At 51.8% G+C, this 24,957-nt stretch overlaps 1 protein-coding gene across 3 annotated transcripts in view; it reads right to left on the bottom strand.

Annotated features, from left to right (window-relative positions):
• Nucleotides 1-514: 514 nt before the first annotated feature.
• Nucleotides 515-24,957, bottom strand: part of RPS6KA1 (ribosomal protein S6 kinase A1) — a 39,072-nt gene continuing 14,629 nt past the window's right edge. For 2 of the 3 annotated variants that reach the window (XM_049878379.1, XM_049878380.1), the window contains 20 exons: nucleotides 22,632-22,748; nucleotides 22,368-22,449; nucleotides 21,137-21,217; nucleotides 20,882-20,961; nucleotides 19,684-19,790; nucleotides 18,868-18,905; nucleotides 18,370-18,512; nucleotides 17,873-17,943; nucleotides 17,488-17,576; nucleotides 16,424-16,488; nucleotides 16,042-16,144; nucleotides 14,502-14,632; nucleotides 13,174-13,299; nucleotides 12,874-12,963; nucleotides 12,302-12,460; nucleotides 4,479-4,640; nucleotides 4,216-4,292; nucleotides 3,886-4,003; nucleotides 2,876-3,013; nucleotides 515-2,490 (listed from right to left, as the gene is read on the bottom strand). In XM_049878379.1, coding sequence (XP_049734336.1) covers nucleotides 2,368-2,490; nucleotides 2,876-3,013; nucleotides 3,886-4,003; nucleotides 4,216-4,292; nucleotides 4,479-4,640; nucleotides 12,302-12,460; nucleotides 12,874-12,963; nucleotides 13,174-13,299; nucleotides 14,502-14,632; nucleotides 16,042-16,144; nucleotides 16,424-16,488; nucleotides 17,488-17,576; nucleotides 17,873-17,943; nucleotides 18,370-18,512; nucleotides 18,868-18,905; nucleotides 19,684-19,790; nucleotides 20,882-20,961; nucleotides 21,137-21,217; nucleotides 22,368-22,449; nucleotides 22,632-22,748 — 2,100 coding nt within the window. In that variant the 3' untranslated portion in view covers nucleotides 515-2,367. Of the gene's footprint in view, nucleotides 2,491-2,875; nucleotides 3,014-3,885; nucleotides 4,004-4,215; nucleotides 4,293-4,478; nucleotides 4,641-12,301; nucleotides 12,461-12,873; nucleotides 12,964-13,173; nucleotides 13,300-14,501; nucleotides 14,633-16,041; nucleotides 16,145-16,423; nucleotides 16,489-17,487; nucleotides 17,577-17,872; nucleotides 17,944-18,369; nucleotides 18,513-18,867; nucleotides 18,906-19,683; nucleotides 19,791-20,881; nucleotides 20,962-21,136; nucleotides 21,218-22,367; nucleotides 22,450-22,631; nucleotides 22,749-23,568; nucleotides 23,868-24,957 lie in introns of those variants that run through there. The other variant, XM_049878378.1, reaches the window with a different exon arrangement.

The raw sequence follows: 24,957 nt of genomic DNA, 5'->3' as shown, positions 1-24,957 counted from the left end.
TCAAAAATTTAGAAGATATCCTTGAATCTCCTTTTTCTCTGATTCTGTACATCCAAACTCCCAGCAAGCATATCCTGGCCCTGCCCGCTCCCCTCGCCCATCTCCTCTTTCACCACATTTTGTCTGGGTTACTGCAGTAGCTGCTGCTGGCCTGGTTAAACCTGGACCTCCTCTGTTCCCCTAGTCAATTGTCTATATGGCAGTCAGAATAATCTTTTTAAAAATGTAGATTTCAACTCTCATGGAACCCAGACTTTCTGGAGTCATTGAGGCTAGATGAGCCCCTGAAACTACTGCCCTGAGATCATCTTTAACCCTGAAACCATAAACCAAAAATAACCCCTGAAGCCTTCTTTAAACCAAACACAGTCTAGCTTAACTAGTGAAGAATGTCTGCAGTGAGCCTTGTATTCTTTTTTTAAAACCCTACTATATGGAATCAAATTGTTAACAGCAACTCAAAAGGTCAGATAGGAAGCTGAGAAAGAAATGAGTTTATGTCATTTGGGGAGAACAAATTGGAAAATGAGGGTACGAATGGCTGCCTATTTGAAGAATGTTGTCAATGTCACTGTATTGAACACATAGAAACTGTTGAATTGGTGTATGTTCTGCCTTGTGTATTTTCAACAACAAAAAAATCATGTCATCTCCCTACTTAATTAAATTCCTTCCAGGGTGACTTTCATCTCACTTAGAGTTAAGCCCTAACTTTTTACCCAGACCTACAAAGCCCAGTATGACTGGCCCTTGCCCTCCTTTCCAGCTTCACCTTGTGCAAAGCCCCTCGTCCTGAGGTTATGGCCACACTGGCCTCCTTTCTGGTTCTTGAGCATGGCCAACCTGTTTCCTCCTTTGGGGCCTTCACCCTGACTCTGCCCTCTGCCTCCTGGTCTTAGATTGGCTAGCTCCTTCTCACCACTCAGATCTCAGCTTCTCGGTCACCTCCCCAGAGAGGCCTTCCCTGACCACTTCATCTGAAGTCACTCTCCATCCCTCATCCCAATTTAACTCTCTGCACATGTCTTATCAGTAGCTGGCATGGGTTTGCTAATTGTCCGTTTCCCCCACTAGGAGGTAAGACCCACATCTACCTGGTTCACCATTCTAACTCCAGCATCTGGAGCAGGGTCAGAAGACGTGATCAAAAGATATTTGTTGCATTTAATTCCTTTGAGCCTCAGCTTCCCCATCTATAAAACAGGGACAATAATATAATAGCACTCATCACAACAGGGTTAAGATTAAATGAGATATACAAGTAACACCCAGGCCCAGTGCCTAGCTCTCAGTAACTGGTGGCTAATATTACCGTTACTGTTAGCAATACCATAACGGGACCCTTTGGCAGGAACGTGCTGGGCAGGACCAGCAGGATTCCCACACCCTCCCCAAATGACCTGCACTCCAAGCAGCTCGGCTAATTGGCCCTGGCCCATTTCTTATCGCTGCCAAAGTCCTCCACACCTGACAGCAGAGTGAAGGCAAGTTTGGGGATAGAAAGTGAAGGACAGTGAGTTTCAACTCAACTGTAAGTTTATTAGAAAGGCCATGGACAAATGAACCCTGAGTTACCAGCTGAGGAAGAAACAAAACACACCGAAACAAAAGCCCCTACCTCCCTTGGCCTGCCCCACTGGCCTCCTGTGAACTCTGTCCTGTGGCAGACCCCAACAGAAGTCAGCCAGAAAGTGCTTTCCTGATCCTCCCCCTGGGACAGCCCAACCTGACTGCAGGGGACCCGCTGGCGGGGCTGATTCAGATGCTGGTGCCTGGAGCTGGCAGTCGGCGGGGCCTTGGTCCTCTCCTCTAGCAGGACATGGTTCCAGACCCCCCAGCAGAACAGAACGGAAAAGGAGCTGACTGGGTAGAGTGAGTTCTAGACAGCCAAAGGCTCTAGAAGGTGACGCTGGACTGCCTCGGGCTGCCTCGGAGGTGTGCAGATGGCTACAGACGGCCAATTGTGGGGGTCCCCCCAAGCTGCTCTGAGGAGTCTCACCCACACAGAGCCCTAGCATGACTCAGTGCCCCTCCAGGGCTGCACTGGCTACTTCTGCTCCCAGAAAGGCAAATGGATCTTGTAAAAATCCATGGTGGTTGATGCCATTTTTTCCCTTAAAAAAAAAAAAGATAAGAGTTTGTACAGTGAATCAATTGCAACCAGCAGAGCCTGAGCCGAGAAGAGTCCATCCTGGGGAAGGAGAAGGCACTTCTCACGCCCCCACTGGGGGTGATCTGGGCTGGCTGCTTCCTGGGCCCCTCGGGGCTCCAGCTCCCTCTGGTCCTGTGACTCAGGCCTGCTCCCCTTGGGAAATATGCTGCCTCCATTGAGCTAGCACCGCCCTGCGGCCTGGATGCGCTGGCCCCTCACAGGGTGGTGGACGGCAGCTTCCTCACCCGCCGCTGGGCCAGGATAGATGATTCAATGGGCTTCAGCTGGGGAGTGGGCTTGGAGCTATTGAGTGCGGAGTACGTGGCTGCCATGGCTCCCTGGGAGGGAAGGTGGGAGATCAGTTAATCAGATGGGTGTGCTCCAGGGCCAGGCCAGCCCCTCCCTGTGTTCCAACCATCTCATCCCATAGCCCACCCAGCCCACTGTCAATCTAGCTTGGTGTTCCTTCGTGTTCTTTGGTCCTGGGGTCTTTCAAGGTCAGGGGCTGTCCCCCAGAGGACTGGGGGCACATGAGTACAGTGCTGACACTGCTGCATGGCAGATTAGGGCTCCCTGAGGGCAGGGCTGTGTCTTCTTTTCCTCTGTCCCACCTGATGGTGCCCAGCACACACACGGTATCCCTTGGCTCTACCATCCCAAGTCCCTGCCCACAGGAACCCTGGCTTGAGCCCCCAGATGCCCAGCAGCTAGGGGTGGCCATACCTTCACAAGCTGCAGGTCCTGGTGGGACAGCTGGCTCTGGGGTAGCTTGTCTTTCTGGGTGATCCATGGGTGCTGGAGGACCTGCTTAGCTGTGAGGCGCTGGTGGGGGTCCACGTGCAGCATCTTGGATACCAAGTCCTAGGGACACAATAGTTAAGGAGGTTGAGAGGTCAGTGGCAAAGCAGACAGCTGTGCCCCGCTGACAGGGAATGAGCATTTTCTGCCAAGACCTCTGCAGCAGTTGCTGTGATTCTCCGGTCTCCCCGAGCCTAGACAATGCATTCCCTTCTACGGGCCTCTGCTGCTGCAGAGACTTCTTCCTGGAATGCCCTTCTCTTTCTCCCTCACCTTCAAGAAGTTATCTGCTAAGGTAGTAGGGTTTTGGGTTGGGCAGACTTAGGTTCAAAAGTTGTCTCCTGCATTCATGAACTGAGTGCCCTGGGCAAGTTACTTCAACTCTCAAGCTTTACTTTTCCCTCTGAAAACAGGGACAATACTTGCTTTACAATGTTCATAAAGGGCTCAGCTCCAGTGCCTGGTACAGAGGTTCCCAAAAACTGGAAACTGTTGCTAATATTGAAAGCTCAAATATCACCTCCCCTGAGAAGGCCTCTCTGCTTGGTGTAGTCAGTCACTCTGTTCTGTGCCTCTGTTGCCCATAGCCCTGGCCAATAGGACCCTTCTCTGTGCTTGGCATCTCTGTTTCTTGTATGCAGCCTTGTATCTGCTACCACACCATGTTCCATGAGGCAGGGCCCATCACTGATGCTGCCCTCTGTTCCCCACACGAGGAAAGACTCAGTGACTGATCACTGAGTGACTAGCAAGGTGGGGGTAGGAGGTGGCTGATGGTCTCCCTGGGAATCTTCCACTCAGAGAAATAGAGCAATAGGGATTTGTAGAACATTCTCCTTGGAGAAATGAGGCCACCTGTTCATCAACTGCTGAAAGCCCTGAGATAGAACGCTGCATCCCCCTTCAATGAGCCTGGTCCAGGCCTCTGGACTCACCTTGGCTGTTTCTGAAACTGTGTTCCAGTTTCCCCCACTGAGGGTGAACTTCCCACTGCCGATCCGTGTCAGGATTTCCTCTGGTGTGTCACTGGGCCCGTTGGCAAATGGAGTGTATCTGGGGAAAAGCCCATATGCGTAGCCTCAGCCTCAATTCTGACGGTGAGGGTGAGGGGTATATCTCCCCCTCAGAGTGGGTACTCCCAAGGGCAACATCTTCCTCCTCACGGTGGAGCTCCCCAAGGCAGGGCCATGTCCCTGTCCTCAGACCCTTCTGAGGGCAGGAGGAGGAGTAGGGGGTGGGGAAGGAAGCCCCGCTGAGACACTCACCCCGCTAGCATGGTATACAGCAGAATGCCCAGGCTCCAGATGTCACAGCCCTCATCGTAGCCCTGGCGCTTCAGCACCTGGCAGGGAGGTCAGTCTGAGAGGCAGTGGACAAGGGTCCCAACCACATGCTGGATCCTCCCTTGGGGCCTGGGCCAAGGCCAAGGAACTGGAGTCTTGGATCAGTGTGGGGCCTTTGGAAGGGGGCACAAGGACCCTGGTGCCAGACCCTTCACTCTGGCACCTGAGGATACTGGGCCACTCACCTCAGGGGCCACGAAGTTGGCTGTATAGCAAGGCGTCATGAGGAGCCCGTTCTCAGCCCGCAGTTGCTTGGCGAAGCCGAAGTCACAGATGCGCAGGCACTCGGGGTTCCCAGACTCATCCACGTACAGGATGTTGCTGGGCTTGAGGTCCCTGTGTACAACCTGGGGCAGAGGGCTGGGGTCAGTCCTCAATGTGGAGGGGCTGCTAGTGGTCCAGGTCACCGCCAGGGACAGGAAAGTTAGGAAGACAGGGCCCCAGGGAGGGGACAGATGGGCCAGAACCCAAAAGGAGGGGAAGGGGCTGAAATGGGAGCCATTGTGGTACTGGCACTGCCTCCTTGAAATTTCTATGTAGATGTCTATGAGGTACCTGTTCAAAACTGAATTCTTTATTTCTCCCCTCAGACCTGCTTGTCACACCTTACCTAATGGCAACTCCATCCTTCCTGTTGCTTAGACCAAAATCTTAGGGTCATTCTTTTTTTTTTTTTTTTAATTGTGGTGAGTATATGTATATATATATTTGTCATTTCAACATTTTTTACAATTCAGTGACATTAATTACATTTATGTTATACAACCATTAGAGTCATTCTTGATTCCTTTTTTCCTCATATCCCTCAATCAATCCATCAGCAAACTCTGTTGACTCTACCATTAAAACAGATCCAGAGCCCAACCATCTCTCAGCCCCTCTGCTGGCAGCACTCTGGTCCCAGGCACTATCATCGCTCCCCTGGATTATGACAACCACCTCCAGGAAGTTTCTGCCCTCTCTTCCTACAGTCTATTCTCAACAAAGAAGTCAGATCATGTTACTCTCTGGCTTGAAACCCTCCAAGCCATCCCCTCTCAAGAGGAGAAGCCCTTACAGTGGCCTGTGTGGCCCTACCTGATTTCTCCACTGCCTCTTGTCCACATCTATTGCCCTCCCTAGTCTTCTGCCTTTCTGCCTTGCTCAGTTTGCTTCAGTCACACCAGCCTCTTTGCTCTTCCTTCAATGTGCCAAGAATACTCCTGCTTCAGGGTCTTTGCACTTGCTGTTCCCTCTTCTCTCAGACATCTGCCTGGCTCATTCTCTTGCTTCTTTCAGATCTCAGCTCAAACGTCACTTTATCAGTGAGGCCTTCCCTGACCATCCCATATGAAATAGCAACCACCCCTCAGTACTCCTTAGTCTCTTAGCCTGCTGTATTTTTATCCATAGCATTTACTACCACTTGACATAACATTTACCTATTTCTTTTCTGACTCTGCCCATTGGAATGTAAGCACCATGAGTGTTTTGCTCTTATGAGTGTTTGCTCACTGTATGCAAGCACTTATAATAGTACCTAGTATGTAGTAGGTACTCTATAAATGATTGTTGAATGAATAGATGAACAAAACCTACTGCTGAGACCGTAAGCACATGATTTTCCTCTGGACCTGTTTGCTCATCTCTAAGCTGAGGGAGCTGAATCACTCCACTTCTCACTCTCCTCTCTCCCTCTGTACGGTTCTAATCATGGTCACTCCTCTATTACCTATCGACAACTCTCAGATCTCTGACCCTAGCCCAGACCTTTTGTGAGTCAGCAACTGCTGGATGTCCCAAAGAGCCTCAGACTCAACACATCCCAGACTAAACTCATCATATTCTCCCCTCCTACATTTCCTTCTGTGAGCTAAGGGTGCCTCCTTGGGCATCTCTCAATTTCGCCTTCTCTCCCATCTCAATCCATTAGTACCAAGCCCCATCTATTCTGCTCTCACTTTGTAGCTTCAAACTCATAGATGCCTCAGCTCAGAGACCATTATTTCTTGCCTAAGTGACTGACAGGATGATTAAATCACATTACTCCTTGATCAAAAGCCTTCAATAGCTCCTTACTGCCTTCAAGACAAAGCCTAAAGTTCCCAGGCTTGGCCATCTGTTCCAGCCTCATTGTCCACCACCCTCCTTCAGGCGCCCTAAGCTCAGGCCACTGGGAACTCCTCCATAACCATACCATGTCTGTCTGGGGAACACCTGTTCCCCTCCAGCCACCAGCATAGGGCCTAGCACTGAGCAGGTGCTAAGTGAACATGTGTGCAATGAATGAATGGATTAGACCTCTGGAACACGTAGAGGCCTCGCAGGTTAGATGAGTTGAGTCTCGCAGGTTAGTTAGCTTTGTAGAGGTGATCCTCTCATAGTCCCAACTGAACCCCAACCCTTCCAGCAGCTGCCTCTGCAGTCTACTTCCACAGAGGGACGAGTGCCTGGCTGATGAGGAGGAAGGGGCTACACTGGCACAGTGGCCCCAGAGGCACACTAGAAATTGTACCTAAGTCCTGGAGAAGCCCCTTCCGCAGCATCTTCCCAGCCCTTGGGCTCTCTCCTTCCTAATAAAACTGTATGGCCCAGGTCCCTGGAAATGTAGACTCTTCTGTTTTCCCCACAGAGGGCAGGCTTCCAGAGGTCAGGGTTACTCAGCGTGGTTGATGACACCAGCTACCCTGTACATGTGATCTTCCCCATTTATGCTTTCCTGGCTGTGATCTCATTACACCTCAGTAAGTGGGCAGGCAGGAATTACTGGCTCCATATACAGAGGAAACCGAGGCTCTGAAAAGAGAACTGACTTGTGTGTGGCAAGTTTTGATCTTAATTCCACAATCCTTCCAGTTTAGTGTGGCACCAGTGACGTTTTCTGGAGAGGGATATGGCAGTTTTCAACTTTTATCCTGCCCTAAGACAACACAGGAAAGCAACAAACTCCTATAGGTAACTGTGGCTCATCATGGCAGGTATCAGAATACTGGGATGGTGGGGCCGGCACAGCTTGAAAAGCCCCCCAGGTGTGTGGGTGGGGGAGGGAGAGCATATTCTCACACCTCACTGCACTGTAACGGGTTGGCCAAGGGACGAGTGAAGCCAGACTGCACAGGGCCCCATCTAAAGGGTGCAGCCATGACACAGTGCCAGCTGATAGTCACCATGGAGAGACTCGGGCCTAGTTTTTCAAAAGCAGCCAAATTACAAAAAAAAAAAAAAAAAAAACCCACACCTTGCAGGCCAAACAAAACATATCTATAGCCAAATGCAGCCACTGAGTCAAGAGCCTGTGACCTCCGGTTGCGATTTCAGGCGTGGTGTCAGGCAGGCCAGAGTGTGAATCCTGGCTTCACCATTAGTAGCTGTGTGGCCTTGGGTATGTCACTTAACCTCCCTAGCCCTCAGTTTTCTCATCTATAAAATGGGGCTGATAGGAGCTCAGCCCCCAAGATTATGGGCAACAGCTTATGAGTTAGTGCACTAGGGCTATTTGGCACAGGGCTTAGGAAACGGCTGGTGCTGTCACAGTAACTCCAGAACTGCAGGCAGCTGAGCCCCACCATCAAGCTGGATGTTGAGACAGAGTGAGTGCTTCTTAAGAAGCATTTAAAAATGAGGACAAGAAATTACTTCTCGTCCAAGGTAGCATCTAATCACATGCACAAGTTAAAAGCCCAGACTCTAGAGCCAGACTAGCTATGAGATTTCAGGCAAGTTACTTAAGCTCCCCGAGCTTCAGTTCCCTCACTTACAAAATTCACCAAATGACAGGATCCTTTTCATGGATTTGTTGGAACAATTAAATGAGTGAGTGTGTAAAGTGCTTAGAACCCTGACTGGCTGTGCTGTACGGTGTTAACTGCCAGCAGCAGCAGCATCTTTGCCATCATCAGCATCATCAGAATATGTATATTTAGGAGCCAGTGACCAGCCAAAAAAAAAGGTGAAGTTTTTGTGTGTGAATCATCTGGTTAAACAGAGAAGCCAAAGCCTGGGGCTGACTCTCTAGCGAGTTCATGGACTCAAAGGCTGTTCTCAAACTGGCACGATGGGATGGTAACTGAAACAATCAGGAGGGGCTGTGGATGTAAAAGGGCTCCACATATTAAAGAACTCCTGCAAAGTAATATGAAAAAGGCAGACAATCCAATCAAAAATGGACAAAAGACTTGAACAGGCATTTCATAAAGAGGCTATCCAAACAGCCAATAAACACTCAAAGAGGTGTTCGACTTCATTAGCCAACAGATAAATGCAAATCAAAACCACAAGGAGATAGCACTTCACACTTACCAGAATGACTATGATTAAGGATGTGGAAAATACCAAGTGTTGGTAGGCACCAAAACCCTCAGACACTCCTGGTGGGAGGGTAAATTGACAAAACCATATTGGAAAACTGTTTGCCAATAGCTACTAAAGATGAACATGGGCATACACTATGACCCAGCAGTTCCACTCCTAAATATACTCCAAACATAAAAATGTACACATATTTACCAAAAGACAAATACAAGAATGTCACAGCAGGATTTCTGTAATAGTCATAAACAGGTAACAACCCAATGACCATCAACAATAGAATGGACAATGAAATCATGGTCTGTTCACGTAGCAGAACACTCCACAGCAATGAGAAGGAGTAACTGCAGCCGCATACGACAGTATGGATCAATCTTAGAGACAACCCTGAGCAACAGAAGCCAGACACACAGCCAGCTGAGGATGGTTACCCGTCCGTGGAGGCAGGGACTGGAAGGCGCAGGAGGGGGCTTTGGAGGAACTGGAAATGCTTCTTTTCTTGATCTGGGTGTTGTTTACATGGGTGTATTCACTTTTTGAAAACTTACTTACTTGTACGTTATGATTTGTGCACTTTTCTGCGTTTGTCATACTTCAATCAAAAGATAACATTAAAACAAAAAGAGGCCCCAGTGGTGCCAGCTCCCTGGTCACCCTTCCCATCTCTCAGTTCCTGTGGGATTCCCAGCTTTTAGACCACAGCTACTGCTGATCGGCCCAGAGGATCTCCTTCCAGATACCTCAACAAGAAGAGCTTCCCCATTTCCTCATCATCTGCCCCTGGTATTTGGAAAGGGCCAGAAACTTTGGAGACTCATAGACTCTGGGCTTGGGGAAAGAGAAAAGCTCTTCCAACAACATCCCCACCAAGTGACTGTCCTTACCTAGAGCTTGCGTACCCCTGGTGGAGGGGGCTTACCACCTTCGGATGCAGCCCCCACTACAGCAGGTTCTTCCTTGCTTTGAGCCTCCGGTGACCCACTAGTAACTCATTGGTTCTGGCTCTTTCCTCCAAATCTGCTTGGGGCTAACTTTAACTAGTAGTCACTTGAGAACAAAACAGGGAAAGGAAACACATTTATTGACTGACCTGGACGTGTTTAAATATGAGTCTGTTTATACTGGCCATGGCAAAAAACAAAGCCACTTCAAAGGTGACTGCTAAAAGCACATGTGGTAACCAAATTGAAGTTCTGGTTATGAGATAAAGCTCTTTTTGACAAAAGAATTCCCCCTAATACATTAGACAGAATTAGACACTGTCATTTTGCAAACCCTAATGAAATAATTGATCCAGGCAAAGAGCATCGAAGGATGAAACCATTAGATGAAAGTGCGATGAAGATCTTTTTTAATGAGGGGGTCAGGCTGTTACCACCAACATGACTAATGGGGGCAACGTGACATGGTGTGCTCACTGATAGAACACACTATGAAGCACCCTGCACCTCCTGTGAAGTGTTGTGAACCCTCCCCCACAAAAAAGTTGAAGCTGAATCTAATTAGGACTTTAGAGCAACTGGTAATTGACAAGACATACAGGCCAAAGAGGAGTGATTTAAATGATGCCACAAGGAAGCAGACAAACTTAGGATGGGCACGTTCCACACAACTGATCTCTTCACCAAGTCAGTGGCAGTTAAAACAGGGGTCTTACAGGAGATACACGTTTAACAAAACTCTCCAAACTGTACACTTAGGATCCGTGCATTTCACTGTATGCAAAATATACACATAACAACAACAAGGACTATAATAACTGAACGAAATGTTTGGCCTTGAAGGGGTCCTGATTCCAATAAACTGATTGTAAAGACATTTTTGAGACACTAGCAGAAATATGTCTGTAGCCTGATACTACAAGTCAGATAGCATTTTGTTAGTTGCTATGAGAGAAATGTTCACCATTTTTAGAGCTGTAGACATAGGACTAAGAGGATGTGAGGTCTGGGACATGCTTTAAAATGCTTCAGTTACGGGCATTTATGGGCCACGTATCATCTGCAACTTCTTTTCAAACGTATCAGCCAAAAAATAAGATATATTTATAGACAGACAGACAGAGACAGAGAGTTATGGCAAATGTGGCAGACTGTTAACTTGATGAATTTGGTGAATCTAGAAGATAAATGGTTTTCATGGTACTATTCTTTTAGCTTTTCTGTAGATTTGAACTTCTTCCTCAAGAAACAAGGGTGGTAAAAATCCTGACAATTTTCAATCTGGGTGATGGGCATATGGGGGTCCATTATACTATTCTTTATGGTTTTGCAGATGTTTAAAATTCTCTATAATAAAATATTTTAGAATGAGAGACATACATAGCAATGGTCTGGTCCTAGTTCCCCCTCTAACATTTATGAGGCATTTACCACAAGCCTGCATCGATCAGGTGCCTTCCTGGGTGCAGGACCTTGGTTCATCCTCACAACCGCCAAGTGAGGTGGCAGCTCTTGTTACCATGAGTTTGCAGATGAAGAAACGGCTCAGAGAGGTGAAGCGGCTTGCCCAACCTCACACAGGTAAGTGAAGAAGCCAGGACTTGGATGCAGACAGTCAGATTCCAGAGCCTGCATTCTTTTTTATTTCTCACTTTTTTTTTCTATTGTGGTGAAAATATACATAACAAAGCCTACACCAATTCAACAATTTCTACATGTATAATTCAGCGACAACGATCAGTCTTCAAGTTGCGACACCATTCTCACTATCCCTTTCCAAATTATTTTGCCACCATTAAACATAAACTCAATGCCCTGTTTCCCCCTCCCTTCCACCTCTGGTCACCACTAATAGTTTTTGGTTTCTATACCTCTGCTTAGTTCATGTAAGTGAGGTCATACAGGATTTGCCCTTTTGCAACTAATTTCATTCAGCATGATGTTTTCAAGGTTCCTTCATGTTGTGGCATGCATCCTGACACAGCCTGCATTCTTAACGCACACACTGTCTGACTAGAAGTGCCCTAAAACATCTCCTCATGCAGACAAAAACTCACCCTAACTCTACCGCTTGTGACCTTAATTAATACACTACAATGACATCTCTACCTCCTTTCAGCTTCACTGACCTTGGCCCAAGCTGTTCAGCACTTCCTTACCTTGTATAACAAAGATCAGATTCCACTCCTTGGACCTATGCCTCTTTGACAGCACCTACTGTTTCCAGCAGCTTGTGCATCCACTCCTCTGCCCTAGCAGCAGAACCCACGGCCAAATTCACCTCCCTGAAACCCCACAGAGACCCTACAGCTCCCTCCACCCAAATCCCCCCGCCTGGCATTCTGGCTTCATCCTTCCTTGGCTGTGTGACCTTGGGCAAGTGACCTCATATCTCTGAGCCTCAGTCTTTTTACCTGGAAAGTGGGGCCAATAATAATATCGACCTCATAGGGGTGTTATGAAAATCCAGTGACATAACGTAGAACTTAGAATGGTGCCTGGCACATAGCTGTTAGTTAATAAATGTTCTTTTCCCCAATTTTTGGCCTCATCCATCCCTTCTCCTTCCTTCCATCTCTTCTCTCAATCTCTCTCCCTTCCTTCCTTCCACTCATCCGTCTACCCCCCTCCCCACATGCCTGCCTGTTCTTCCATCCACTCATTTGTAGCCCCTGTTTGGCTGGGGGTTCTGCTGCCTACGCCAGCCCATGGTTCTTACATTCTGCTGATGGTAGGATCCTCGGTAGCATCCCCTCACCCCGTTCTTGCCCCAGACTTACCCCCTGTGAGTGCAGGTACTCCACAGTCTTGCTGATGGTGTACAGGACGAAGCTGGCCTCCCGCTCAGAGAAGAACTTTTGCCGCAGGATTTTGTCCAGCAGCTCCCCGCCCCGCATCAGCTCCGTCACCAGGTACACGTGTTTGCCGTCATCGTACACCTGCCAGAGACTTCAGTCAAGCCTCCTCCCCTCCCCAGAGCGCCAGGCCCCTCCGTTGCCAGCTCACCAGCAGAATGACCCTGTCCAGGATGCTGGGGCCTTGGGACGTGTTCCGCTCTGTGCTTTAGTGACCCTGGCAGGCGCTCCCCTTTCTCAGCCTCTGTCCTGCCTGAGAAAGGGGTGGTGGCACTGGCACTGGCCCCTTAAGGGGCAGGAAAGCTCTCAGAGAATGCCCAAGTCTGGGCTGGAGAATCCTTGGGGTGTGGCCAGACCAGCGGGAACAAGGATCATCCTCCCTCTCCCCATGAGCCCTGGAAAGACGGTCAGAGGTCCAAGGAATAGAGCCCTGAGTCAAAAATCCTAGATGACTAAGTGCCCCAGTCCCCGCCCCAGTGTCAAGGACCTGCACTCACATCTTTCAGGGTGATGATGTTGGGATGCTGCCCGTACCGCAGGAGAATCTCGATCTCTTCTGAGGGGTCCCGCTTGCTCTTGTCAATGACCTGAAGAAGAGGACGTGCACATGGCAGTGACAGGACAGATTCCAAAGTTCCTCCCTGCCATGGAGTCCACACTGCAGGGCCCAGGGGTCTTAGCTGCACACCTTTCACCAATCCACAGAGCCTTGGGCACCAACCCTCCCTGCAAAAGGACCTGGCTATACTGGCTTCACCACCAGCCCCACCCAAGCAAGACATGGTTGGGAGGCCCACCTTGACGGCATACTCCATATTGGTGGCCTTGTGCACACAACGCTGACACACAGAGTAGGAGCCCACACCAATCGTCTCCTTTACCACGTAGCCATCACTAAAAACCAAGTTCTTCCCGTGGAGTTGCTGAAGGAGAGCAAGAGTGGAGGTTGACCCCTGCTCCACAATGCCAGTGGTTATCTCCCAGTGCCCAAGGTCTTGGTACAGAGGAGATGGTAACAAGGAAGAGCCAGGAGGCCTCAGGTACAGCACTGGCTGTGTGACCTTGGGCAAGAAGCTGCCCCTCTTTGAGCCTCAGTTTCCTACTATGTGCTGGGCAGACTCACTGGCTCCCAGCCAGTCTGGGCTGCAGTCTGTGGTCAGAGGGTAGTGAAAGGTGCTGGTAACACAGCCGCAACACACACATCAAGAGGTTTGTAGTTGTGAGGAGCCCGGGCAGCCCTGGGAGGGACACGACACCCTGAGTCAGATCCTAGCTCTGCCACTTACTGCGGCCTTGGCTGCGCTGCCTCCTCCTTCTAGGGTGTCACAGCCCACCTCATAGGGTATAGGGTGTCTCAAGGTTCTGAGGCATTAAAATAGCAAATGTTTATATATGGTGCTTAGTGTGTGCTACGCACTATTCTAAGTACTTTTCACAGGTAACCGCATGTCCCGTTTGCCTTGGACAGTCCTGGTTTAGGTCTGTTGTCCCAGTAGTCATCTGGTTTAACATCTGTCCTAGACAAAGACACCCCAGTTGGAGACTAAACTATGCAGTCACCTTAACTTTACACATATTAACTCATGTAATCCTTGCAACAACCTTATGAAGAAGGGCTCTATCATTACCCCCATTTTACAGATGAGATAAGGGAGGCATCAAAAGAGAATAAGTGGCTCATCCAGGGTCCCTTACTTTGTAAGCTCAGAACCCAGGCAACAAGCTCCAGGGCCTACATTCTTGCCTCTCGACTTTCAATTCTCCATGGAGCAGTGACAATGTACAAGTAGGGGACAGATGAGGAGACATGGGCCCCCTACCACTAATCCCCCCTCAGGGCCCTGTCAGCCACCCGCTCCCTACCACCCTGGGGACCCCTGGTCCTGTGCCAGGAACTATATATCCATATGGTCACCCAGTTGTCAGAACCACCATGTGAGGTAGACACTATTGCCTCTGTTTTACAAATGGGGAACAGCCTCAGAAAGGTTGGAGGATCTACTGGCCATAGAGTGGCATCAGGGTTTGCACCAGGGTTTGAACAGAGCCTGTGTTCTCAGCTGTTCTGGCTTGTGGCTTCATGGTGAAAGAGGACAACTGAGCAGCAGTCCCTTGCCCCCCTTACCTGGACCACTGAGTGCAGTGGTGCCTGCGTGGCCCGAGGCTTGCCGTCGTCCTCCATCAGGCCGGTGGCCACGAAGCTGAAGCCACGGAACAGCTGATGGGCGCCAGCACTAGGGGGGATACCCGGGGAGTCTGTAGGGGCGAGACAGGGATGGGAACCTGAGAAGATGTCCCTAAACCTGAGGCAGCCCAGCAAATGGCTGTGGTGGAACCTGGGCAGGGCTCATCTGCCCCAGGCCTGTGGGCACATGTGTATGTGTGTTTAGACCAGCCCAGGCTTGACACACCAGGCACACGAAGGCCTCCAGGCCAGGCCCAGACATTTCAGCTCTTGCTGGAGCCTCCATGTCTCAGGTGTGCTGCCCCTTCAGATCCGTCCTCTGGGTGGAAGCCAAAGGGAAGGTTCCAGCCACAAATCTGACCACACTGCCACCCTGCTTGCACCTTCAAATGCTCCCCTCTGCCCTCAGGATTAAGCCCAACTCCTTGGCCTGGCAACTGAGGTCCTTGTGATCCGGTCCCTGCTGACCTCTTAGCATCCTCTCCCCACATCCCACAGTTCAGCCACATTGGACTTTTCAGTTCCTTAAAGGAAGGGGTCTCTGAGCCACTGTACATGCCGTTCCCTCTAATCAGATAATCTACTCCTTGTTCACCCCCTAAGGCTCAGCGTATACATCTCGTCCTCTGAGAAGCCTTGCCTGACGCTGCTGCTCTGGCTCCTCGCCCCTATGGCTGCACCTGTCACGCTGCCCAGGCACTGCTCTCATGCTTCTGTCCTGTTCACCATCACTCTCCTCACACCTGGTACACAGAAATGACCAGTACCTATTTTTCAGATCAATGAATAAAGATGATACAGCCTGCTTCAGAAGTGTTGAGCGCCCTGTCAACAGAGATGTGCATGACGCAGTGAAAAGCATCCTTCTGCTAAAACCTGTCCTTCCCAGAACGAGCACCTAATAGCTGGTTTAAAAAGTTATGATTTACTGAGCTCCCTTCCAGAAGCCCATCACTGACTCCCTGCAGCAGCCCCAGGAAATGAGTGGGCCTGTGGCTGTGCCCATGTTCCAGATGAGCACACTGAGGCCCAGCAGTCAGACCAGCTAAAGCCAGTTCCTACACTTGCCCCTGACCTGTGGGCGCTGCCATCTCTGCTCTCCAGACTGTCCCCACCACGCAGATTTGCTGGGTCAGATTCTTTAGCCTTGACGTGAGTATGAGCCTGATGTGCCTGGTCTTCCCAGTGGGATGAAAGGTGCCCAGGGCAGGAGTCCTGACTTTTCTAGTGTGGCCTCACCCACCCACTCACCCCTATTCCCTCACTCAGACACAAAGAGGCCCACAGGCCCCTGGAGTGGGAGAGACTGGCAGAGTGAGACCGGGACAAAGAGAGTCCCACAGAGCCAGAAACTCACCCGCCTGCCTGCCCACACACCTGGGCCAGCCAGAGTCTCTGACCAGCCCTGCGTTCCAAGGTACCCCAAGCTCCCTGCTTCCCTCCTGCACCAGCCCAAGACAAACTCAGATAAGGTACGTACCCTTGGGCGTGCGGGATGTGAACTCTGTGTCAAAGTAGAAGGTGTCATCGGGTTGAGCCACTGCTGGCTTGAAGGGTGGCTTGATCTCGCGACGGTACAGCTTCTGCAAGGCAGGGCAGGTGCTCAGGTCACCTCGGGCATCCCCACAGCCTGCCAGGAGCCCACATAGGAGGAGGTAGCAGGTCTGGAGCACAGGCTACAATGCCCAGCAGACAGGGGCATATACCTTGCCCTCCAGGAGGCCCAGCCCTTGCCTCTAAGACCATTCTGTCACCTTCTGCTCCAGCATCCAAAGCCCTAGTTGGCAGAAGTCCCCTCCCACCACCCTTCCTGACCCCACTGAAGCTTTGGCCAGGGCCCTGGGGTGAACGGACACACTCACATTCCAGTCAATGGTGGAGTAGAAGACGTGCCGCTTGATCTCCTCTGCCCCGTCGGGGCCAGAGCCTGCAAGAGTCCAGATGAGGGGCCTGCCTATGGACAGCCCCCCAGACACTGCCCTGCCTGCCAAGTGGCCTCACAGTAGGCTGGAGCGGGGAGGGAGGAAGGGGTTTCCCTGCCCTAAATTCACTCAGCCATGGCCCCAACTACTGTTGCCTACTGTTTCTACTTTCTAGGGCCCCTTATGATCAAGCTGCAATGTATTAATGGGAGAAGGAAGGCCCAGAGATGCTAGGTAACTTGTCCAAGGCCATACAGTCAGGACAGAGGCTGGACTTGCTCTGAGATCTCCAGGGGCTCCCACATCTTACCCAACCCTGGCCTCATCACTGTTAGTCTTATTCCATTGCTCTTTAACCATGAAACAGGCTCTTACTCCGTTCGACCTCAGGGGCCTGGACTGAATCTTATAAATCCTGTCACGGTCCAGGTCAACCCAGGACCAAGTAAGCCAGCAGGTATTGAGCGCCCACTACATGCCAGGCATGTTCATGTGGTTTCATTTAATCAACACAGCCCCGCGAGCTAGCTTGGGATCAGCATCTTCAACTGAAACAAAGAAGCTAGGGTTCAGGGAGGTGAAGTCACCTGCCTGAGGTCACTCACTTCATAAACAGCATTCATTCATTTGACAAATACTTACAGAGGGCCTACTGTGTGCCAGCCAGTGGGACCCAATATATGGCCGCAAATGGGACCTGGGCCTCTCTGACCCCTGAGCTCACTGCGTTTCTCTTGCACCAGCAGCCTTGGCAGAGAAGCTGTGTGGGGGCTCTGTCCTTGTCCCCAGGGAGAGTGGGAATGACTCAGTTCCTGCCTTCCCCCTACACACAGGTCACCCTCCCAACTCTATACATGGAGCCAGAAAGCAGGGTAGCCGGCGGCATTGTCTACTCACACAAAGGACAACAGCCCCTTTCAGCCCCAGATGTGGCCCCACGGCTGAGGTTACAGCTGTACCCTGCTCCCTACCACCACGTCACCTCCCAAGCTGGGGCTGCTTACCGAGCCGGTTGGCAGGATTCCGCTTGAACAGGGCCCGCAGGAGGCTCTGGGCTTCTGTGCTCAGAAACTGGGGCATGCCTAGCTTTGCCCTGAAACAGCCCCCGGGTCTCATGAGGGCTGAGGCCCACCCCAGAGGGGCCATCTCCCCTCCCTCTCTCCATCCAGGTCTAGTCTCCAGACAAGCCATCCACTAACCCACCTCCCAAAGGCTTCAGGGGTCCCCTCCCACAGGTCTGGTAGATGAAAAGGGGGCCCTGGAAAGCATGATGCTTAGCCCAGAGGAGGTCAGTCACTAAAGAGGGGACCTGAAGCAGGTACAGGGTATTACTATGTCCCCCTGGGGTGGGAGAGGACCCTAAGGTGCCAGGGAAGGGCTGGTGCTTACTTTAGAATCAGTGTCATGGTCTCCTTCCGGTCCTTCCCCTGGAAGGGCAGGGAGCCCGTCAGCATCTCAAACTGCCGAGGACAAGGGTCTATTCAGGCTCCAGTCCCTGTTGCCCATTCCCCCAGTCTCCTTTCCCAGCGGTACCCTCTAGGCCACTCTGTTCCATTCCCAGCATTCTTGCTGACCTATTGGGGCTACAAGCCCACCTGGAGCAAGACATGTATCTGTCCTTCTCCCTTCTGCCAGCCCAGACCACAGGGAGCAGCACTAGGGGCCCCAGGCTGGGGAGAAGACCAGTTTCAGGTCAGGAGTGCAGCAGGTGGAGGCAAGCCTTGGATCCTTCCAAGGAAGGGAACTGCAGCTGGGTGAGGGTGAGACCCGTGTGGGTGTGAGAGGAAAGGGGAGAGCCTTAGAGACCATCAACTCTCTTAATGTACAGCTGAGTAAACTGAGGCCCCAGGCTGGGCTGGATCCTTCACTCCTGCCTGGGTGCTCACCATCAACACCCCATAGGACCACCAGTCTGCACTGTGGGTGTGGCCTTGGCGGTTGACGACCTCGGGGGCCATGTATTCCACTGTCCCGCAGAAGGAGTAGGCCTTCTTCTCATGGTCAATGGCCTCCTTGCTCAGGCCGAAGTCTGCATCAAGGAGGGCAAGAGGACACATCATTGGGGACTTCTGCTTTCCTCACTGCCAACCATCTCAAACCCAACTGTCTGTCCAGAGGCTGAGGGCATCACCCCACGACACTCAGGAGGAAGCTGAGGTCCAGGGAGGTTAGGCGACTTGCCTGAGGTTACAGAGCCAGCAAAGCAGGGAGCTGGGATCAAACTCAGGGTGTTCCAAGTCTGTGGCCTGGGCTTGTGACCACTTCCCAAGGCCTGGCACAGCTTCTCAGGAGGGATGGATGAGCCCTTTGCACTCAGCCCAGACCCATCAGCAGTCCACTCTGCCCTCCCCCTGGGGCCCACGGGGGTAGGTGCCCCAACTCACCAGTTAGTTTGATGTGGCCCTCCTCATCCAGAAGAATGCTGTAATGGAGAGATAGAAGTTAGGGCACCATGGGGGCTGTGGGTGCTGGGCTGGCCTAGAGACGGTGTCCTGCTCAGATCTGTCTGATGAATTGGCAGGTGGAGTAGCAGGATGGTGGCAGCAGGCCTACCTTGGTGGGGAGCTACATAATCACTACTGCTGCCATCACCAAGTGTCATGGAAGTGTGTGACCTACGTTTTCTGCTAATCCTTGAAACAACTACATGAGGTAGGTACTATTATGATCCCATTTTAATGATGGGGAAACTAAAGCTCAGGGAGGTTAAGTAACTCCTCACAGTCATAGAGCTAGTAGGTAGTAAAGACAGAACTTTAATTCAGGTCAGCCTAACCCCTAAGCCAGATCTCATTCCACTTAACCACCTGCTCCTTGCCCTTAAGTTTTCATCCAAGGGTATTCAGATGTTAAGAAAAATTCTAGAGAGGGCCATATCTAACCAAAGGAATGAGCTTTAATGGTAGCATTTCAGATATCACACTGGATTAGCAAAAAAAGGAAGGTGCCACACCTGTATGGATGATGCCTGGCACTTGGAAATGGCAGTACTAGTGATTATGCAGCCATATCCCCCAAAGGCGAACCTGCTGCCACCACCCCACTCCACCTACCCACTCATCAGGCAGCCCCAAAGGGGGGGACGTTCTTGGGGAGAGCTGTGGCCACCTGCATCAGAGTGGCCCTGTCCTAGAAGAGGCCCCAGGGCCTGTCTCTGTACTCTCTGGGGGGGCCAGGGTGGGGCTGGGGGCCTCACTCACTTCTCCGGCTTGAGGTCTCTGTAGATAATCCCCAGACTGTGCAGGTGGTCCAGGCCCAAAGCCAGCTCGGCCAGGTAGAACTTCACATCCTCCTCTGTGAACATAACCTGCAACAGGCAGGAGGGGGCTTCGGCTGGGACCTCCCTCTTCCTCAGGAGCTGGAACACTGGGCAGTTAGCAGGTTCTTTGTCCTGAGGGTCCACCTTGGGGAGGACCCTTGGGGAGCCCAGTGCCATATGTCCTCCACTTTATAAAGGGGTTTTGAAGTATGAAATGACTAATATACAAGTCATTCATTGTGACATTGTTTGGAATAGCAAAAGGTTGGCAACAGCCCAAGGGTCCAGCAGTAGAAGACTGGAATAAACTGTTTCTCCTCCACATAATGGAGCGCTATGCAACCATAAACGGAACAAGGAGTTTCTCCTTGTTCTGATACAGAACGATTTCCAAGATACACTGTCAAACGGAAAAAACAAGGTACAGGACAGTGTACACAGAATGAAACTTTTTATGTAAGAAAATGGGGGTCAAGATTTGGAACATATTTCAGATTTGTTTGTATTTGCCAAAGAAACATGGGAAGGTTAAACAAGAAACCAATAAAAATGTTTACCTATGGGGGAGGAGAGGGGCTGGGATATGAGCAAGACTTCTCGATGAATATTTTTCTTTTGAATCATGTAAATGTATTACCTATTCAAGCATTAAAATAAGATTTTAAGAATTAAAAAAAGAAAAGATTGGTTCTCCTTAAAGTTTGAGTTGTATTAACGGTCCCATTTTTTATATCTGGCTCAAACCCTTTTATATTAGTTCAAAATCCTTTTAGTTAACAAGCGGGACAAAAACAAAGTTTCTAGCCTTCTGGGTGCATCTGAGCTTCTCCCTCATCCTCACGGCCCTGCCCAGGGCAGCCCTGGGAAAACAGAGGTAGAGAGATGAGAGCCACCCCTAACTCCCTGGAGTCAGGTTAGCATCAGAATCCAGGGCCTGACCTCTACAGCCCACCTTGGGGGAACTCTCAGAAGCTTTACCAGAGCTCTGTCCCAGGGTGGGTGATATTTCCAGGTTGAGGGACTGCTAGGCAGGCCTGCGTGGTCCCAGATCCTGGCCACGTTGCTTGCCCTGGGATGGGAGGCCTGGTTCTCTCCACAGCTCCATTCTAGGGTCCTCTGGTAGGGGGGTGCTGGCTCACCTCCTTAGAGAGCCGTGTGAAGAGGTCTCCGCCACGCAGGAAGTCCAGAATGAGATAGAGCTTGCCCTCGGTCTGGAAGGCTGGGGAGAGGGGAAGATGCAATGGTAGAGCCAGCTAGGCTCTGGAACCTACTCCCCTGCCTCCTCCCGCTCTCTTGGCCTGCTTGGTGGGAGGTGCCATAAGGTACAGGGAAGGCAGCACCCCAGAGGCAAGGGTGAAGGCTGGTGAGCAGGGCAGGTAGGTCTGTGGTCTCACCGTAGTGCAGCTTCACCACAAATGGGTGGTTGACGTCAGCCAGGATGTCTCTCTCCATCTTGGTCCGGACCCGGTCACGGACTGGCCAGAGGAGAAAGGCCGTCACGCTAGAGCCCTCCCAGTAGTCCAGCCACCCACATAGCCAGCCACTCTCCAAACCCTGGCTAAGAAGGACCCTCTTTTCTACTTGTTCTTCCAGGTCTGAGCTCCCGGAGCTTCCTCCCCAGGGCTTGTGGGCACACTCAATCTTCAGGTTTCTTCCTTTGCTCTTATTCTGTGTCTGGCTCCTTGGTTTGCTTCCTGTCCCTGCCCCTTATGCAAGGTCCAGGGATGGGCCCTTGGCCCCCTGCCCATCTCTCCAGTCTGACGGTCTTTTAGCTTCTCCTGCCCAGCCTAGGAGGCCTTCCCGGGCAGGGACCAAATGTCTTCATCTTTCTCCTTCCCTGTGGCTCCCACCATCCCTCCTGGGGAATGACTCCCATCCCTACCTCAGGTTGGCCCAGAGGCACCAAAGCTACCAACACTCCAGACAGCCCTTCATGGGCCACATGATCCATAACATCTCTAAGGCCTCCTATTGCCCCCACTTCACTTGGTCAGCAGCCACACTGGTTCCCGAACCAATCAAAGAGTCAATGTCCAGCCCAAAGCCCTCCACCAACCACCCGCACACCCCTTGTAAGTCCTCAAAATGCTAGACTTTGGCTCATGCTCCCTCTGAACCCCTGTGCCATCCATCTCCATGGCCCTGCCTCAACCTCACCTTCTCTTGGCCCACCTGGCTCCCTGGGTTCCTGCCTCTTCTCTCATGCCCTTCTCCTCCAATGAGTCCAGAGAGGTCTCCCCAAATTTTACTGACAGTTAGAACACCTCTGCCTAACCATATTAGAGGGCCCCCACCACACCACAAACACATTGCATTTGCCCCACTACCTTCTTCTAGACAACCACCTTCAGCCTTAGCCATTGGCATGTGGCTTCATTAGTGATGGTGGGGATCAGGTGGAGGGTTAACGGCTTGAAGTCTTTTCTTCTAAGTGGACCCTGTCTTCCCCATCAGGTGGGGTGGGATGGCAGGCAGCTGAGAGTAGGCCGGTTTCTCCTCCCTCAGACTAGGTGCTCCTGAGAATAGGGCTACCTCTCCCATCAGACCAAAGGCCCTGAGGACTAGGCTGTCTCCATCAACCCTGTGCCCAGCCTGGGCTCGCATGGGGAGGTGCTCCCCACTCACCTTTCAGTGTTGCCTTCTTCAGTACCTTCATAGCATATAGATGTCCGCTATCAGGTCGGGTGACCTTCCTTACCAGGAAGACCTGGGAAGGCAGTGGGAGAAAAGCCCATCAACCCTTGCCCCTGATCCCTTGAGCACAAAGGTGACCCCTCACCCCAGTGACCCCAGAAGTTACTCTTCTCACTCTGGGCTCTGAGGTGACCCCTCACCTCCCACCTCTGACATGGCCAGTGCTGCCCTCCCAGCTGTGGGCTCAGAACTTACTTTGCCAAAGGATCCCTGGCCCAGAACCTTGAGGAGCTCGAAATGGGATGGGTCAGCCTTCTCAGAGCCAGCCTTGACATGGTGTGTGATGGAGATCTCCTTGAGGATGCCCTCATCCTGGTGGGGAGACAGAGTCGGTGAGCATGGAGGCACCGTCCCCCAAATCCAAGTCCATTCCCAGCAGATTTCACCAGACAGGGCCGCACAGGCCTGACCAGACAGCCACCCTAATACAGTCAGCCTCCAGTTCACCGAACCAAAAAGGGCCTCAAAGGTCAGAGAGGGTCAAACCACCAAGGTGTTCCTGTTTTCTTGCTGCTCTGGCCTGGGATGCCCAGGCATGGGCAGGAGGGAATCCCCCAACCCCAGGCTCTGGCTGAGGCCCGTAGTAGGCCTGCCCCAGGCCCTCCCTGTGGGGCTCCCCTCCCCCTGCTGCAAAGGTTTTTGGTTTTACCACAATAGGAAGTAGGGTTTGTTCTCATAGTGGGGAGGTGGAGTTGAGCCTTTGTTCCTGATCAGGATGGGAAACGGGGGGATCCCTCTGGCAGGTAGGACAGGGCTGAAGTACACAGAGACCTAAGCGTCATCTGGGACTCTACCACCAACCCAGTAAGTGCCAACATGGGGCGGTTGGGAGTTAACGCCAGACTCAATGCCCTCCCTCCCAAACTTCCCTCATACAAGCCTATGAGAAGCCCCTTGCCAGGTCCTGGCTATTCTAGGACCCCTCTTCCCTTCCTCCAACCTACTACCATTGCCCTAGAGCCCTGAAGCGCCTCTTCACTTTCCCAGGAAGCAACTCTGGGCAGGGTTCAGCCATCCAACACAGCCAGGCCTGGGCTAGGACAGTCCAAAGCCAGCTTAGGCCAAACTGGCTGCCTAGGCACCTGCTCCCAGGGCCATAGCTGGGCAGGGCCAGACATCTGGACATACTCACCGAGTCCCGCCGGGGGCCAGAGCCAGGGCCTGAGGCAGGCAGCGAGGTCTGGCTGATCCTGGGCCGCTGCTTCCTGGGCAGCCAGGGGAGCAGGGCCCAAAGCCGCAGACGGGGCGACTTGGGATCCTGCTCCATTCGCCCGGCAGGGCCGTGGCACCATGGCAGGAGCAGGCAGAGTCGGGGCTGCCGCGGAGGTGGCCAGGCTCAAGGCGGATGTGCAGGGTGAGGGCGGGGGCTGGGCCTGGCCCAGGACCGCCAATCATTCAGGGCCTGTGGTTTCCCAGCTCCAGGCCTATACCCTCACCCTGTTCCCTTCCTCTCTCTCTTCTCCCCTCCCCAATGCTTGAGGGCTGCCCTCTGGCCCTCCTCCCACCCTCCCTGTTGGGCCTGTAAAGCGAAAGGCCCAGGCCAACCCATCTGCTGAGGAGTAGATAGGCACCCATCAGGCAGAGGTGAAGATATGCACTCATCAGGAGAGACAGAGACAGGAACTCTACAGCAGAGGCACGTGGAGGCAGATAAAGGGAGATACCCAAGAGACAGGGGCACGCACCCAAGAGGTGGAGAGAGATAAAGACAGGCATTCAACAGGCAGAGATGGACTAGGACATGTACTCAACAGGCAGAGACAGAAGGAGACTCATACTCAGCAGGAGGAGGCAGGAGGAAACACATACCCAACAGGTGGACACAGACAGGGACACGTACCCAAAAGGCACAGACAGAAAGGGGCACATGCAGAGGCAGATGGGGAAATATCCAATAGACAGAGGCAGATGGGGACACATATCCCACAGGTGGAGACAGACAGGAACATGAACCCAAGAAGTGGAGCTGGATGGGGACTCATAACCAACAGGCAGAGGCAGATGAGGACTCGTACCCAACTGGGAAATGGATAGCGACACACACCCAACAGGCAGAGGGGCAGATGGGGACTTGTACCCAACAGATGGAGACAGACAGGGACTTTCACCCAAGAGGCAGAGGCCGATGGGAACTTGTATCTAACAGGCAAGACAGATGTAGACACGTACCCAACAGGCAAAGACAGCTGGGACACATACCCAAGAGGCTGAGAAAGAGGAGTTCCTGTATCCAACAGGCAGAGACAGAAGGTGACACGAGCCCAACAGGAAGAGACAAATGGGAACATGTATCTGATAGGTAAAGACAGACACAGGAACTCAATAGTTGAGGCAGACAGGTAGCAGACAGAGACAGTCAGAGTCAGTTAGGCCCAAGTAGACTGTCAGGCGCCCAGAGCAGATGAATGTGACAGCGAACAGACAGGCAGCAAGGCAGGGATCCCTAGGAAAGGGGGTCAGACCTTTCTGAGGGGCTGGAGGGTAGAATTCTGGGTTCTCGTTGGTTTGTCTAGGGAGGAGG

The sequence above is a fragment of the Elephas maximus genome, chromosome 3 (assembly GCF_024166365.1).
Source record: "Elephas maximus indicus isolate mEleMax1 chromosome 3, mEleMax1 primary haplotype, whole genome shotgun sequence".
NCBI classification, from domain to species: Eukaryota; Metazoa; Chordata; class Mammalia; order Proboscidea; family Elephantidae; genus Elephas; species Elephas maximus.
This window is presented reverse-complemented; position numbering and strand designations above follow the sequence as displayed.